The sequence below is a fragment of the Manis javanica genome, chromosome 14, assembly GCF_040802235.1.
Source record: "Manis javanica isolate MJ-LG chromosome 14, MJ_LKY, whole genome shotgun sequence".
Classification (NCBI taxonomy): Eukaryota; Metazoa; Chordata; class Mammalia; order Pholidota; family Manidae; genus Manis; species Manis javanica.
In genome coordinates this window covers 18,125,914-18,142,924 of record NC_133169.1, presented here as the reverse complement: position 1 = coordinate 18,142,924, position 17,011 = coordinate 18,125,914, and the positions used below count along the sequence as shown (strand labels likewise).

General features: G+C 39.1%; 1 protein-coding gene across 1 annotated transcript in view; it reads right to left on the bottom strand.

Annotated features, from left to right (window-relative positions):
• The window catches only part of USH2A (usherin), a 721,517-nt gene that overhangs the window by 85,300 nt on the left and 619,206 nt on the right, over positions 1-17,011 (bottom strand). The window contains exon 61 of the mRNA XM_073222145.1: positions 11,103-11,457. Within this exon, the coding sequence (XP_073078246.1) occupies positions 11,103-11,457 (355 nt within the window). The remainder of the gene's footprint in view (positions 1-11,102; positions 11,458-17,011) is intronic.

The window sequence follows — 17,011 nt, the reverse complement described above, 5'->3', positions numbered from 1 at the left end:
TGGGAATAAGGAGCATAATAAGCAAAAGTCTCTGTACTCAGGGCTCTTGTAGTCTGGTTGGAGACAGACAGTAAATAAGATAAATAAATGAAAATGTATATTGTTAGATAATGTTAAATATTAAGGAGAAAAATAAAGCAGGGAAAAGAGACTGAAAGTGTTCAGGGCTGAGGAGGGGAGTGGAATTATAACCAGGTGAGCCAGGTAAGGCCTCTCTGAGTGACAGAGGTGGCATTTTAATCAAGAGCAGAAACAAGTGAGGGAATGAGGCGGAGGGAACCCTGGGGAGGAGCTTCCCAGGCAGAAAATGCTCCAGCCAATGGACCACTATGCCTGCACTTTGTGCCGCGAGGAAATAAGAACTGGTCCTCCCTAATATTAATACAAGAAAACAAAACAGGAATTTGTTTGCCTGTTTCTTGGGTTTTTTTCCTCTTTTTAAGATTTTTTTTAAAGGACAGAATGTACCTTAGGCTTTCTCCCCTTGGGGACATGGAGAAAAGTGCTGAAAAAGGAAAAATCTCCAATAAAATATAAAGTAGTTTTTATTAGATTTTATGTATATCTAATTATGATGAACGTTTCTCTTAACTTTTACCCTAAATTTTGTTTAGAACATCTTAGAAAGCCAAAAGGTTGGAGGGATTGTGCGATTTTAGGGAGCAAAACATCAGAATTCATATAATCTGTATGGATTTTTTTTTTTAATGCCAGGGTTGTGGTATAATAGGTACAAAAACATTTGAAGAGTTCATGTCTTTCTTAAATATGAATTGTCTTTGCTGTATGGTTACCCTGAGTAAGTGTCCTCTTATATTGATAAACCCCCAAAATAGCAGATTTGGTTCAGAAATATTCAGAAACACAGCAGAAACTGTACTTCCGATACTACTTATTCCCATTAAGGAAGACAGCGGCATCTCATCCCTTTTCCCCAGTGACAGAAATACTTCAAAAGGTCAACTTCTGTCATTTCATTCAGAACTGGTTGCCTCTCCCCTCACCTGGGACAAGATGTGTACACAGGTTCACGAGGACTTGCAGACTTGTTTAGAAAACACTGCTGTTGGGGCGCACAAGGGGATTAGAATGAAGCACTGGACAGGGCTTTTCTTCCTGGAAAACTTCCAGAGGGGAACATGCTCTTGACATTACAGAAATAAAGAAGAGAGTTCTCAAGACACGTTCTATTTCCATACGAGTTCTTTGGTATGCTGGGTTGCCTGCCATTATGTTTATGTAATTCTGACAGTGTTCTTAATGACACACTAACAGATTGTAAAACACGCTGCTGGCATTTACTTGTTTTTTATATTTTTAAAACAATGTCCTTCATGTAACAGTAGTTAAGCGCGGCAGAAGGACATCATTAGAGCCATGGTTAAACTGTAATTTACACCATTAGGAAGGCAGGAGCAATTTTTATTGCCTGGCAATTTTCTTGCTGAAATATTTGGACCATATGGCTCAATTTGTGTAATAACCTTAATTTTTGCACCCTTCAGGTTTGCCTCCATCTCCTACGGAATGGTAAAATGTGGTTTAGCAGAAAAGGCGACTGTCTATACTTAGAGACTTGAGATTAATAACATGTCACGTCCTGTTTTTGGTGAAGGAATTCGAACAGCAGCCAGATGGTATCTCTACAAATAACTGTCAGGGGTCTTGATCTAATCAATACAATGTATTAATACATCTCCCTTTGCTGTTTCTCCAGGGGCCCAGCACACAACATCTGGAAAGAATGGGGAGGGAGGCTCGCCAAGTAGAAAGCCGATTCTTTTCAGAATCAAACTGAGCCCAATTAATTTTTCATGTATCCTTGATAACTGTTTCATAATGAGCCATGCGTCTTGACGGATTTGGGGTTGGCAGAGCAGACTGCCCCTGCTTTCTATCCCCATTCAGTCCACTTATAGAAACCAACCCATTAATCAAGCTATCTGGCATAAAACCTGAATCTCAGCTCAGCAAGAGATCAATAACCATCCTAAAAAAACACAGAACCAGCCACTAATGGGCACAGGTATCCAGCCATGACACTAGTAATTGCTTTAGCAAAAATAAAACTCTGTATCATAATCACCCAATAGGAACTTATACGATAAAATTCATTACTTGTGGCTTGTCAAAAAGTAACATTTACATCCGTTAAAAATACACTGACTATCTAGACATGGCCATTACCTTTCTGAAGTAGACAATGCACCTTTTTGAATGGATTAAAAGTCTCTGATTTTGTTATGTGAATATTTCACAACCCAAGTATCATCTAAAATGTTTAAAAATGAGTTATTAGGCTTACTTTAAATTCAGAGTACCTGAGGGGCTCCTTAATAAAATCTTTAACCCAACCATATATGATACTCAGTGAGCCTGCTGTGCTAAGAACTCTGATGTGATGTCAGGCTGGTCAGATTTCTTCCCTCTTTGGTTGGCTTAATGGCAAGATTTGTAATTCAAATCACTTTCCCAGTGGTTTCATCTCAAAGCCTTACTGTTTTACCAAATTCAAATTGGTCATTTTGTTTCAGTTAGCAAGTATCTTTCAGCTCGGTGGGGATTTCTGTGCTCTGACTCCTTCTGGAAGAGAGACCCATCGACTTTGTAGAGAGGAATTCAGAGAGCTGGAGAGACAGAGGAAACATGATATATATTCTGAATTTATGGCCTGCTTGGTAAGATGTTCCTTAGTGGTTCTCAGACAACAGGTGGAGACCTGTTTGCCCTTATGAGAGTCTGAGATTTTGATTAGAAAAAAACTCCTGGCAAGTACTGCCATAAAGATAGTCCATTGGCTGGTCATCTGATCAAATGCTGCCAAGATGACAGAAAGGTCTAAGGAATCATCCAGGAACTTGAAGGTGATGTCACATTCATCTTCCCTGACAGCATGACTAAGAATCAGGATGCTGTGTGTGTTCCCTCAATGGTTTGTGCTTCTGTAAGAGGAGTGCTGGGCCTGGAATCGGGGTTACAAGTTGTAGTCCTCCTAGGTTCTTTGCATATTTTTCAGTACAGTCAATGCCTATGCATGACCAAATAATTGCTTATTATATTGTGATTTTTCTCTTTCCTTATGTCTTCCAAGAACACTGTTATTCCCAGAGAGAAGACACTATTTCTTATTTCTCTGTATCTTTTGTAGCTTCTGTGCATAATAGAGTTTCAAACACAAATTACGTGAACAACTGATTAATGGAGGAGTCCTGTGACATTTCTTGGTCTTGGTCACATGTGTCTTGGTCATCAAAGGTAAGTAACTCCCAATTTTCACACATACATGAGACTTCAGAGAAGCAGGGGCGTAGGTTTTCAACTTTCAGTGTGTTTGCTGATGTCCAGTGTGGATGGTCAGAAAACACCTTGATGATGTGTGTTTGTAGTGGAGCGGCCTAACATCAAACAAGACAGCTACTTAAAGAAATGAATTCCATGGCTAAATAAAAACTGAAACTTGGAATCTGCGATGCACAGCATCCAGAATTTTCCACTTCTGTGATGCCATCATTGAAATATTTAATTTATACAAATTTAAACCCTTTGTGTTCTGTGACAAAGACAGAAGATAGGCGCTCTGCTGGGGCCTCCCACTTCCTAGGTGTGATCAACAATGCCAGCAGTTTGAGCTCGGCACCACCCAGCTAAAGCACTAACAAGATGTTTCACCTTAAAAATTATATTGAGATTAAAAAGATCCATTTGCAAAGCCATCACATATGTAGTCACAGGTGGCGGGTGTGGGTCATTGCATTTGGATTAAAAAGCAAATCTCTCTCTCTACATGAGAGGTCACTAGCTGGTGTAAGGCAAAATCTTTTCGCCGTTCGGCATAATTAAAATATTCCAACAGTGGTTTCAGTAATTTAAAAATCACAGTATTGTTGTAATATTTTTCTAGGCTTCAGGAGCTCACAATTGTTTGGCCCAATCAAATCTGAGAACACTAGAGAAGTTATCACCCATCAAGGTAATTACTTTCAAGTTGAAATAATTACTCTATCAATGTTAATGGTCTTTCAACTTCAATAAAGCACTCACCTGCCGATAATCACAGCTAACCTCTTGCTCTAATGCAATTCCCTCTCTATTTAGTAGGTTATATTATAGCCGTTACAGTGGTCACTTGTCCTGAACAGCTGCTGAATTTCACTTTGATCGGCTGTGAACCATAAAAAAATTGGTCATCTGTGTATGATTCCCCCTCACCCATAAGCCCTTGCAGAGCTAAGGATGTGATCTCTTGGCTGTAGTAGGGGCCATTGGGGGCAGCCGTCTTGTCTCTGGCAGTGGCCACTTTCCACTTGTGACAAAAGCACACAGCGGCTCAATTAACTTCTGCCCTTCACTGCCATCTACAGCTTGCTGTCTCTGCTAAACGGCATATATTCTGAATTTATGGCTCGGGTCTGTTAGTGTGTGGATGAGTTCCTTCTACTTTCATATATGTTTTTAACAAACCCTGTGGGATTCTTGGCTGTATAATTTAGTGAAAGGCCATAAAATAACAACATGCCTGAGTTAAAGGGCAAACGGTCTTCCTACCTACTGCCCCTCACATACTGGTAATCTGCTCCTTGGCAGAGGGGAAGTAGGGAGATGCCAATTTGGCAGAATCCACATGACTTGGGAAGAGTGTGTGTGTGTGCATGTAAGTTACCAGAAGACCTTATGGTTTGCTCTGACCCCAGATCTACAGGAATGGGCAGGGTCCTGTGAACGTCATGGCAGGTACGCAGAGCTGCATCTAGAGTGGATATTGCCTGAGGAGAGCTCTGGGAGTGGCTGTCCTGAGAGGTTATGGCAGCAGGGGAGACGGGCCAGTGCTACACCTAAGAGAGACCAAACACATAATCTCACTCTGGGTGACTCAGAAAGGACACAGGGCCTAATCCAGTACTTGAGACATTGCCTGGAAATTAATAGTGTATTATCAGGAGATGTTTAAGTTTGCAAGCATTTAATTTAAATCTGAGTTTGGTTGCAAGGTGAGAAAATGCTTAAAATAGAGAAAGCATAAGGTTTCTCATTCATGATCGGATTAGTACAGTTGCTTTATACCAACCAAAACTTTTTCTACACTTGTTCATTTGTTCCTCCAGCTTCTGTTATTCTAACTAGTAGGACTTCTAAAGTTTTACAGCCTAACGATATTGCCATTTACAGTTTCTCAAGTACGTGCATATGCATTAATTTATTTACCACTTGAAATAGCCCTGGGAAACAAGTAACATTTTAGTTCAGACTTGATGATTAAGGAGGACATACCCATTTGAAGTGTAAGAACATGATCATTTGAGAAAGAGGGAACAACAGGTGGGAAGAACCTAATGTAGCCTTCAAACAGAAGAATAAAAAAAATACTTAGTGAAGTATTGAGTATGGAAGTAAGGAAGGGAAGGACTCACAGATGATCTGGCTTGATCAGCTGGGAAGATGATGGAGCCATTTAATTATGTAACAGGATATACTGGTGAATAATAACTATAGTTTAGAAAAATAGGTGATAAGCAGCTTTACTGGAACTACTAAACATAGCTTTGCAGTACAGAAAGAATCAGCCTTACACCTTCAAGCCCATCATCCTCTGAGATCTATGTAACAGAGCTTCTATAAGAGAAGATCCAGGTTCATGAAAAGCAAGTTAAGAAAGGGAATTCAGTAAAGAATCTTCTCCAAGTTATCTTCCTTCTACCTGGGGGGATAGAGGGGGGCGGGCAGGAGATGTTCATGGGGCTACACCACACCTGTTTCTCAAGTCCTGTGAGGGAAATCTCAGAGCACAACTTGAAGGATCAAGGGTGTCTTCAAGATAGGTAAGATGGACAATCCCCTCTTGTCATGAGGCTTGCTACTGAGCTGAAGAGACTCAGAAGAGGGTAATTTTGATGCAGCCACTAGAGTGAAGAGTTTTCTGAGATTCTTATGTAATACCAGCATTTTGGGAGTATGGCCTAACATAGAAGCTGATACTCACTTCTTATTCAATGACTTCTGAGGCTGTGAGGCTGGCTTGGTCTCGCCCAGCATGGTAGGTCGAGTAGAGAAGATAGTGCTGGACAAGCAAGTTTCCTTACTTGGTAGGACAAGTTTTCCCTAGGCCTAGAGGATGCCAAGAAAGGAATGAATTTTGCCAACATGCTAAGACCTAATATTGGCTAACTGTACAGTAGAGGGGAGCCCAGTAAGGAAGGTTATGAGGTGGATTTCTGTGGCAGTAATGGATATGGGTACAAGAAATTAGCCAAAGAGGGTACTGTCTGCACCAGGGAGCTATGAAACGTGGCATTTCTCATGGGGGACTGCTACCTAACCCAATGGAATGCAAAGGTAAGTAGCTAAGAACAATATTAATGAGTAAGGTTCTGCTCCTTTAGGTCAGTTCTCTTTTCTTCCATGATCCTGGGGAAATCCACAAGAAAAGAGGGACCTGAAAAAGAGGGAAGAAAATGAACATGCCCTCTCTTCCCTATTGTAGATTCTCATGCACAAGTGGAGCTTGAGACTGGGTTTTTTCTTAAACATCTGAAATGAATCCTGATTACCAAAACTGGGCTGGTCCTTGTCACTGAAAATGACTAGAAAAACATGAGAATTGCCCTAGAAATTCCTGATGGTTGAGCACAGGAGTCCCGATGAAACTTGTTGGAATAAAGTGGTTGGAAAAACATAAAGCGCTTGCAAAGAAGTGGTTACACGAGATTCAAGAAGACTTGCATCTCTAATAATACAGAAGAAGAAGCAGATCTCCAGTATATACGTGTGGTTGGTGGTTTGTCATCGGTAAAAGGAGAGAAAGATGATGCAATGCTGGTAAAGGAAAAGCTAATGTCAAACTAAATACATCATCACAATAAAACAAAATGGGTCGTGTCAACCTGTATTCATTATTTTGTGTGATGTTTACTCACCCATTATTCTGTCATTTCATATAAGAGAATAAAAGATGCAGTTATCTCATAAAATGTGAAAATCTCAGCTTATACAACTGATACAGACTGTAAAGAAACAGGGGTTATTAACAAATTTTTCTTCATTTTGGAAGGATAGTCACCAAAGGAGTCCTTCTAGATAACTAGATCTGCTAGAGCATTTCTGTTTTCTTATAAAAAAGAGCTACAACTAATTAAAATCATATATAAAGAGCAACAATATTTTACGTTATACTAAGCCAAAATGAAAATGGGATTAAAAACGAATTCATCAATTTACTCACAAACTCTAAATAGTATGGCAATTACAAAGTATCTAATTTTTTCCTTCCTGTATCTACTTTATGGTAAAAAATTTGAAACATACACTTGAGGAAATTTTGAATACCTCCTCCTTGACATTGGGCAAGGGAGTTTGGCAACTAGAATCTAGAGACTAGAGTTTGTAATTCTGGATTTTACTTCCAGATTGGAAGCCAACTTTTAGTGACCCATATAATTTGCTTACTCTTCAGCACCGTATGTTTCATTCTACACACAGAGTAAAACTCCATCTATCTTTCAAGGTACCGGGCAAAAGTCTGATCTGAGCTTAGTGTTTTATAACCCTGTGGGGTAAGCAGGGCTATACTGAGAGCACAGACTAACAGGTAAACCACCTTTAAATCCCAAGTTATTTCTGCCAGTGCTATGGCAGGTGCCAGTGAGAGAAAGCAAACAATCCGAGTGGTGGCAGCCGTACTGCCGACCTCGCCAGGAGTGTTCCCTGTGAACACCACCACGGAGCTCTTGCATGCCAAGCAGGGCTCAACACAGTTTCTCTCCTGACACCACACAATCCATCACAGAGCTAATTGGGAAGGGAGTTTAAAGACTTTTACCTAAAGCTCGTTTTCAGTAGCGGAGGGTGTTGGTCTGAAGAGACTCAAGGAATCTAGTATTCTTTTTCTTCCCCTTAGAAGGACCTACTTAGGCGCAAAGGGCGATGAAACTTTTCATGAGGTTGGGAGAGAACTGGTGATACATTAAAGCCCATGCTCTTTCCACTTCTTCTCTCCTGCTGCCTCTCCTGCTGCCGTCATTGCTCCTGCCAACACATATGCTCTCCCCCGCCATGGAGGCCCCCGCTGCCAGTTCTCCATCCACTGCCACCATCAGGAGGAGTCATGCATCCATTGCACCTGTTTATGCCATGCTCCCAGCAACGTCCACCTGTCTATAAACAGTACTGGGGAAACTTGAGACAAGCTTGCTGTGGCACTATGCTGTGGGGCCTCTCATGTAGACATGGGATCCCAGTAAACAACACCAAATGAGCGGGAATGTAGTCATACCTCTTGCAAGTTTGTGGATTAAATTGTAATCCTACAATCGTGGAGATGAATTCTGTGCCTTACTAATCAAACATGTAGTTCCTTGGCCCTGGAGAATTTCAGCCAAAGTTGTCAATGAAAGAAAAACTTGAAAAATTTCGTAGGGAAGGCACAGAAATGGAAAGAGGCAGTGGAGGTGTTTAGCTGGTATAGGAATTAGAGAAATAGTAAGCAGAGTCAGGAAGACACCCAGAGAGAGAGAGAAGAGGGAATCATCAAAACACAAGTAGCAGAAACTCAGAAGCAAAGAGATTCAGGAATATGAAATGCCCAGCAGTAATAATTTGTGCTTCAGACCTGATTATTCATTTTTTCCTGCAATCTCTGCCATGCCCAAGGGCCCAGTTTCATGGCAGACTTCAACAATGAAGCTGAGTGTAGTATTAAATATTGGCTTATTGAATATAGTGAATGCTCGATGATTATTTGCCAAATTAGAGTGAATTGTCAATAGTCTGTTCTTGCCCGAAGGCCCATTCTGCTGGGACAGAGAAGGCATACTGTTCTGAACAGGGCGGATGAACTCAGATTGTGGAAGGATTTGGGTAGGCTTGGATAAAACAAACACTCTTCTTTGATGATGGGGAATGAGAATCAAGTGGCAGAACCTTCTTTAGATGTCTTAAAAAAAACAAAAGGGCTGAACACATTCTCTTGGGAATGTAGGAATGGATGAAACTCATAGGCAATAGCTTATTTTTATGATTACTTCTTTCAAAGAAAATAGTCTGTAAAGAGTCATAGTGGCCTCCTGCCCTGGAAAGTTGGCTTAGTAACTAAAATGTCCAAATATTTGCCTAGTTGTTCAATGGAAGAGGTCCTTGTTTGCTTAAAAAGCTCAAACGGGACCTTTCTTGATGACCTAATGGAGGCTTCTCTTGGGATGCTCAGGGTCAAAGATTCAGATGTTGGGGGCCCACTTTGAACACACACACACATTCAAATATAGGATGCAGAACATTACTGTTTCTTGATTATTCTGGCTATTCTTTTTAACATTGCAAGGATTAGCCTTTTTTTAAAAAACGGAAGAGGGCAGCAATACCAGACTGTCAGAATGGAAGCTCTGTTGGGGAAGGCCATGTGTAAAAAGCCATGGGAAGCTTAAATCCTTCCTGTCTTTCAGGAATTTTTAGTGTGATAAAAATAGAAAACACAAAATTAAATATGGGACAGAGTTCATTGGATACTTTGTCTTGTGTTGTAAAATGAAATAAGGTTTGAAAGTTTGACTTCAAGAGTATTCCACAAGGGAATGCCAATAAAATCATTTTGGGAGATAAAGTGTTTGGGTTCATACCTCTGAAAGCCATATTTTAAAAGTTCAGATGTTCAATCACTGAAATATTGGTGCTGTCAATAAAAATATATTTAAACTAAGGTGTCTCATTCAGAAAGCTCTTATCAAAGGTTTTTCAGCATTTTTATTTTATTTTTCAGTATTATACTATCAGGGTGGAAAGGTGAGGAGAACATGACTTCCAAGGATTTGGTGAGAAGTAATAGATTTCCTCTTGGATTGTGCATCAAGTAAAAAAGATCAACACTTAAAAACTATTTTTAAAGCAAGTAATGAAGGTTCTAGAAGATGTAACAGGAATGACCCTGGTATATAAAGACAATTAAATGTCAAATGAAAAAATTAAGTACTGATTCTGAATTCTAAAAAACAAGGAAGATTTCTTTCTTTCACATTATCTCTTTAACTCACAAGCTGCTTTCTTCCTAGTTACATGAAAAAATTAAATGTAAGGGGCTGTGAGAAAATACTGTACTTTAAATTATTCATTTACAGAGATTCTTCTGCAGTTTCATTAAAATATGTTTGCCCAGTATTATTTAGGTATTTTGATCAATGTTGGTACTCTGTATAGCCTTCATGTCTAAACTGAAAGCATAAAAACATGGTCTGGTCTTTGTAAATAATGTTTTATGCTGTCCATTCACTTTTTCTTATTTCTGAGGGCAAGGTCTTGGCACATTTCAAACCACATGTATTTAGCTCCTAAGACCATGAAGTTTCATCTTCTCCATGAAGCCACTTCAGTATGACTGTAGCCTGCTGACCTCCCAGAGTATTTCTTGTCTCACACTTTTGGTATATGATATTCTTTCTTGTGGTTTCTGATTAGTAGGTGGTAGTTTGGATCTGAATCCCGGTGTGGTGGGCACTGTAGGCTGTAATCCACATCTCTTATGTTTCCTAATGTTCTATTCTCAAATTGGCAATTTTAAAAAAGAGAAATCTCCCTGAGACCAGAACCATTTCAATCTATGCCGGGTGTAAAGGAAGTTCTCAGGAAATACAAGGCAAACTGAATTAAGCTGTATTATAGGGCCACAGGGGGCCAACCCAGAAAAATCACCACTAAGCTATAGCGCATATGATATCTATATCCACATCATCTGTATCTATGCAGATATGTCTAGAAATTTAATTTTTTTCTTCCTCAAAGAGCCAATAATATCCCATCTATATCTTCATATCTATAGAGGGACACAATTTATATTCCCACTTACTGGGATTGGAAATCATGCAAAGAGAGATTTACTTTTTTGCTTGAGGTAATAGAAATTAATTGTACTCTGCAAATTGGTCTCCCATATCGCTTCTACTCAGTCCAGTGTTTTATCAATGCAGTCAGTACCTATGACTGCATTGCTTCTTTTCACATGTGAAATAGTCATATCTTTAAGACCTAAGTGAAAAAAAATGACAAGATGGATAAAAAAATGAATTTTGACATATTAACCAGATATCTAAGTACCTGTGACTCTTTTTTCCCTAAATTCTTACCATCACTGTGAAAGCATGCACAGTAGAGAGGTTAAATGTCGGATCATCAGGCCTCTCTTGGTAGACCACGTGGTACTGGGAGATGATGCCGTTGGGCGATACTGGCTTTGTCCAGTTAAGCAGAACTGAATGAGCACCGGTGGCTTGAGCCCAGGGCGCCGGCAGACCCTGAGGTGGGGCTTCCAGGGTCTGAGCTGATGTCCACAGACTGTCCACTGAGCCCCTGGAGTTATGGGCTCTGATGCGATACTCGTAGAGTGTGAAAGGCCTCAGAGTGCCTGCAGCATCAGTAAATTCAAGGGCTCCTTCTGACCAGACAAACAAAAGGGTCTCCTCTTCCAATGCAGCAGGACGTCTGGAAGGAAACCAGGAAGGCGATCAGTGACAGCTGCACACTTTGAAAGAAGCTTTGTAGGTAGAGAAAGAATTGCCTTGTAGAAGAATGTGTTACCAACTCTTCAACTGTCCTTTTCTGATGTCCTAATGAAGACCAAATGGAAGAGTATACCAAAGTCCTGACTCAGTAACATTTTTTAAATGTAGGTATATTTGGCTAATTGTAAAGAATGCATATGTATATATCACAGAAATCATGGAAAATACAGAAGAAATTTTTAAAAATTAAAAAGAGCAACACCACCCATAATTACATTTTGTCCTATTACCGTAGTTTTCCTTAAAAATATTACAGATGTAATACATGAAAACAAATATTATTTAAAAATTAAAAGAAATCAAAAGCATATAAATAAGCATCACTAATGCATTTTTTGGTATTTTGTGGATATTTGTCTATATGTTTGTGGATACATGTAATGGATAAATGCTGGTGCACATGCAGTTACATTGGGGTTTTATTTTTTGCAAAACTGAAAACCACACTACATATAATTACTAGAAACTGATATGGGAACTCTTACCCCCTCCAAGATAGATGGATTACAGTAAGTCCTGATTTGTCTCCCGGTATCCACGTATATTGATAATTTGCTCAAACTCACCGTGAAGTTGGCCATAAGGCTTTCTTTGGCCAATGGGACAATAGCAGATATGATGAATGTGGAGACTTGAAGAGTGTTTGCACTTTGAGGCTGACCCTTTCATTGCTCCTGGAACCACAAGATCCCGTGTGAAAGAGCCCAGGCTAGCACACCAAAGGAAAATGATGAACAGGAGCCCACAGTTCTTATTCTCTTTGATCTAACACAATGCTCTTTTGCATTTGTTTCTAGGATGTTTAAAAAAATGTTTTAAATTCACTTCCTGTATGCTACTTATTTTCTTTTCACTTGAATTTTCTCTTTAATTAAACTATGATCCCTCAAGGAAGGATGATTCTTTCTTGTATTCAACAAGAAACCTTTATGGTGCACTTATTACATACCAGGCCTTGTACCAGGAGCAGAAGTACAAAGATGAACACACTCCTTCCCAAAGGGAGCTCATGGCTGAATAGAAAAGATTGAGCTAAATGCAAATTAATGAAAATAACATATAATAAGAATTTGTTTTAGAAATCCTTAAAGGGCAAAAGTCTAATTCCTTTTAGGTATCTTCTCCAAAACCTGGAATATTCATCGTTTGCTCAAAAATTCTTTTCAACTGCCTGAGAAAGCGATTGCTTAGTCCCATTTTTAGATTTTATTGATATTAAAACTAGGGCCCATGAGTACTATTTTGACACTCACCATATAGAGCATTAAACATCTAAGTAAGAGAAATGGAACTGTCAGTTCCTGCCACAGCCCCAAATATCTGGTATTTCATCTGGAGCAGTTATGTTTATTCATCCAGATATACCATGATGAAGACTTCACCAGAAGAAGTTCCTAAGGAATTGTGGTTGATCTACTTCCGTATTCCCAGCATCTGAGCCCATTTAAGTTCAGTAAATTTTTTTTGAATGAATAACCACAAGGCATAGAATCCCATGACTTTTCTGTATCTCAGCCTCATTTCTATGAACTCTTTTTTCCTACTTGATAGTATTCTAGGTTGGGGAAGAGTATTTTCAAAAGCTGACCCCCCCTTTAGCTCATTTTCTAGTTGAGAAGGGAGTGATGAATAAATTAGCATTTTTCCAGGCCTTTAGGAATTTTAATTAACATGCTCCTCAGGTACCAGAATATTTACATGATGCCATATCAGATTAACCATCAAAACGGAAAGGGTTATTGAGACAAAGTAAATGACAGCACCTTTCACATAAAGGCAGGTTATGTTACAATCCTTGGCTTTGGGAATCTGATGATCTTCAAGTTGATAAATCACTATGACCTAAGTATCAGCAATGACAAGCTTCCTGCTGGAGGCAGTGGAGGCTCCATAGAAGCCTCTCAGTGACCTGCAATTACCATTCAGCAGCCCACCTCATTATTCCTCACTACCAGGCGTGGGCCAGATTCTGTGCTCAGTGTAGTTTGCAGGTTTGGCCTTTGTACTCGCTGCAGATACCAGGTACCAGGTGTGGCATTGGGAGGGATCCATTCTAATGACCACCACAGGGCTCACAGCCAAGGACTCTTCCCAGTGAGTTTTTTTAAAAGGTGTTTGCAAGGAACACAGTACAGCAAACAAACATAGGGACTTCTTTGGGGAAAATTTCTTTTTCTATTTTGTCTGGCTTCAACTGTTCAATGACAGTTCAATTAATTTTTATTAAACTCTCATGAATTCCCACCCTGAGGTGTAGCCATGGCTGTCATAAAACTGATATCCTTAACACAATTACCTGAAAGTATGCATTTCAAAAATCTAAAGATTATGTTAGCCTCAAGTTTTCCACCAAACAACTAAAGGATGCAATCTGGTTTAAGTATTTCGTATCACTATTGAATACTTAGTAAATTAATATTGTGGTGAGGTAAACATTCCATCCATGGTGTTGAAAAACAGAATATCTTTATGTCTAAATCAACATGATCAGAAGAGATTGAGTAGACTACTATGATTCTTAAATTATTTAAGATTTAGGCTTCAACTGCTCATTTAACTGGAAATGTTTCCTCCTGAACAGTCTGTGTTTAGGAAAATCACATTTTTAGTTCTCTCTGAATAGCCAAATGGTTATTCTATGCTTAAACTCATTTGGGAGACACCTCAACAATGCACTTTTCCAACTAGAGTTAGTTTAATGCTGCTTAACACTAGGATGGAAACAAAGATAGGTATTGAAACTAAGACCTATATATTTTGAAAGGTATTTATACTTATATTGTCTTGATATATTATAACCTTTTAAAGAACTTCCTACTCCCTCATTCCCCACAAACAATGCTTATCTTCAAGAGCTATTAAAACAAAATCCTATAACTCAATGCATTTCCCTTAACAATTTAAGATGATGAAACTGCGACCCTCATCTCATGACAAATATTAAGAATATTCCAAATTGAAATGAATAGTTAAAAATGCCTGTATTCAGAGGAGATAGGTGGTAGGCCTGGGTTTTGTCACTAAATTAAATTACGTTGGGCTAATTCACCTGGATTCTCTACTTTCCATTTTATTTTGTAAACTCGTGTTAATAACTTTATAGTTTATAATGTCCCAGATTTTTTATGAGAATTAAATCAAAAAGTGCACATGAAAATCATTGGGTAAAATTTAATACATGATACAAATAAAGTTATCACAGAAATGATGTCCGAAGCTGTGCTTAGGAAGACAAATCCATCAGTTGTGTAAAGGCTACACTGTAGGGAGTGATAGTAGGTAGTTACACAATGAAGAGGTCATCTCAACAGTACACATGAGAATAAATGTGGATCCTGCACTTGGTTGATGGATGAAGAAATAGAAACACAGGTGGTTTACAGAATGCTTTGTGAAGTTTGAATCATACAGCTTTGTCGAGTGAGTGGATATTCTGGTGTTGGGAGAAGAGACTTCAAATATCTATAAATTTTAAGACTTAATCCTGTTTAAAACTCTTTGTTGATTTGCAAAAACTCTTTGCTGATTTGCATGCAACTGTCCTGTGCTTACCACTCCAGCTTCACCTTCTGAGATTTCTATTCCCATTTTACATTCCACTTATAATCAAACGCTTGCCCATAGTTCCCTTCTATCTCACGGTATTTCATCCTCCCATGGCTTTTACATCTGTGCATCCTGCTCTGCAATGCGTTGCTCCACCCTCTTTCCTTTTCTCCTTTCCAGAAGCTAACTCCAAACCACTTTACAAAAGTCTATCCCCAGTCACTTTCTTCAGAGTCTTTCCTTTGCTTCTCTCTCAAATAGTTACCATATCCACCTATGCGCTAAGTCTTTTCTTTATTGACTCATTTGTCACACTATGTTTTCCTGTTTTCTCTCTCTCATACCACTCTATAAGCTCCCTGAAGGTAAAGACTCTATCTTTTCATCTATATATTCTCAACACCAAATGAAGCATGGCACATTATATTACGCAGTAAGTGTATTTTGAAGCAATGACTGGATGACTGACTGGTTGACAAGAGTCCAAGATTCACTGGAACCTGCTTAAAAATGTGCCCCATATTAAGTTACTGTCTCTGAGGTCTAAAACCACCTTTTTATATTTGGCTTCATCATAGAGGACCTAAGACTCTGATACCCACATTTCTGCTTTTCCAGTTAATTCTGTATTGGGCTCTGCCAATAGGGGCCGGCAGAGGGAGATCAGAAAGCTGAAAGGAAATAGGAACTGGCTCCTTCCTATTTGCTTGCTGATTATGGGAGCACCCTCCAGCAAGGATTCTTCACTTTGGAAGCAGCAGATTCTTTTCCTTTAGGAGCAGATTATTCAAGTATGAAATTTTCCAACACTTGGAAGCCAGCTTCATCTCATGCTTCCTCCGCCAGACACCTGCAGCAGTTGGCAAGCGTCCCCTCCTCAGATATTTGGGTCCAAGCATTGTGGGTATTTATAATCCCCTCTAAGTTTCTAAATTTTAACAATTCTAGCTGCTTCCCTCCTCTCTCTCTCTCAAGGGTCAGAAGGGTCGTACCTACTTCCTGCATTTGCCACCTCCATGAAATTTAGAGTTCTCTTTTTGTCCTTTAAGTTACTCAGTTGACAAATTTGCAACTAGGTAACAATTGTTTATATTAAATTCTTTCTGTTAAAATAACTTGAGTGGTTCTCTTTCATGGCAGACCTCGCCTGCTGTAAAGAGTGATGATGCTCACAGAGATAGGGAAACAGGAAAATCATAAAGAGGGTGATGATAGATTTGCATCTCTACTTACTGAGTTTATTGTTTGTCTTTATCACACTATATTATATATTGATAAGAAGTAATTAGAAAATACAGATGAGCAAAAACAGAAATACAGATGATCCCTGCTTAGTGATGTTTCAACAGTGAATTTTTTTTTTTACTTTATAATGGTGCGAAAGCAATACACACAGTACAAACTGTAAGTTGAATTTTGGATTTTGACCTTTACCCCAGCTAGCAATATGTGGTAGGATTCTTGCTTGTGGTGTTGGGCAGCAACAGCGAGCTGCAGCCCCCTGTCAGCCATGCAATCACGAGGTCGAACAACCAATACACTCACGACCATTCTGTACCCATACAAACATTCTGTTTTTCACTGTCAGCACAGTATTCAATACATGGTATGAGATATTCAACACTTTATTTTAAAATAGGCTTTTGGTTGGATGATTTTTGCCCAACTGTAAGCACTAATGTAAGGTTCTGAGGACATTTAAGGTAGGCTAGGTAAAGCTATGATATTATAGATGTCTTAAATGCATTTTAGACTTATGATATTTTCAGTTTATGAATGAGTGTATTGGGACATAACCCCATCATAAGCTGAGGAAGATCTATATTCAAAGAATCATCCATAACCTGTCTCTAGTAGATAAGCACTGTTAACATTTTTGGTGTTCAACATTCCATGCATTGTTCATGCACATATAAAGTGTTAAAAAA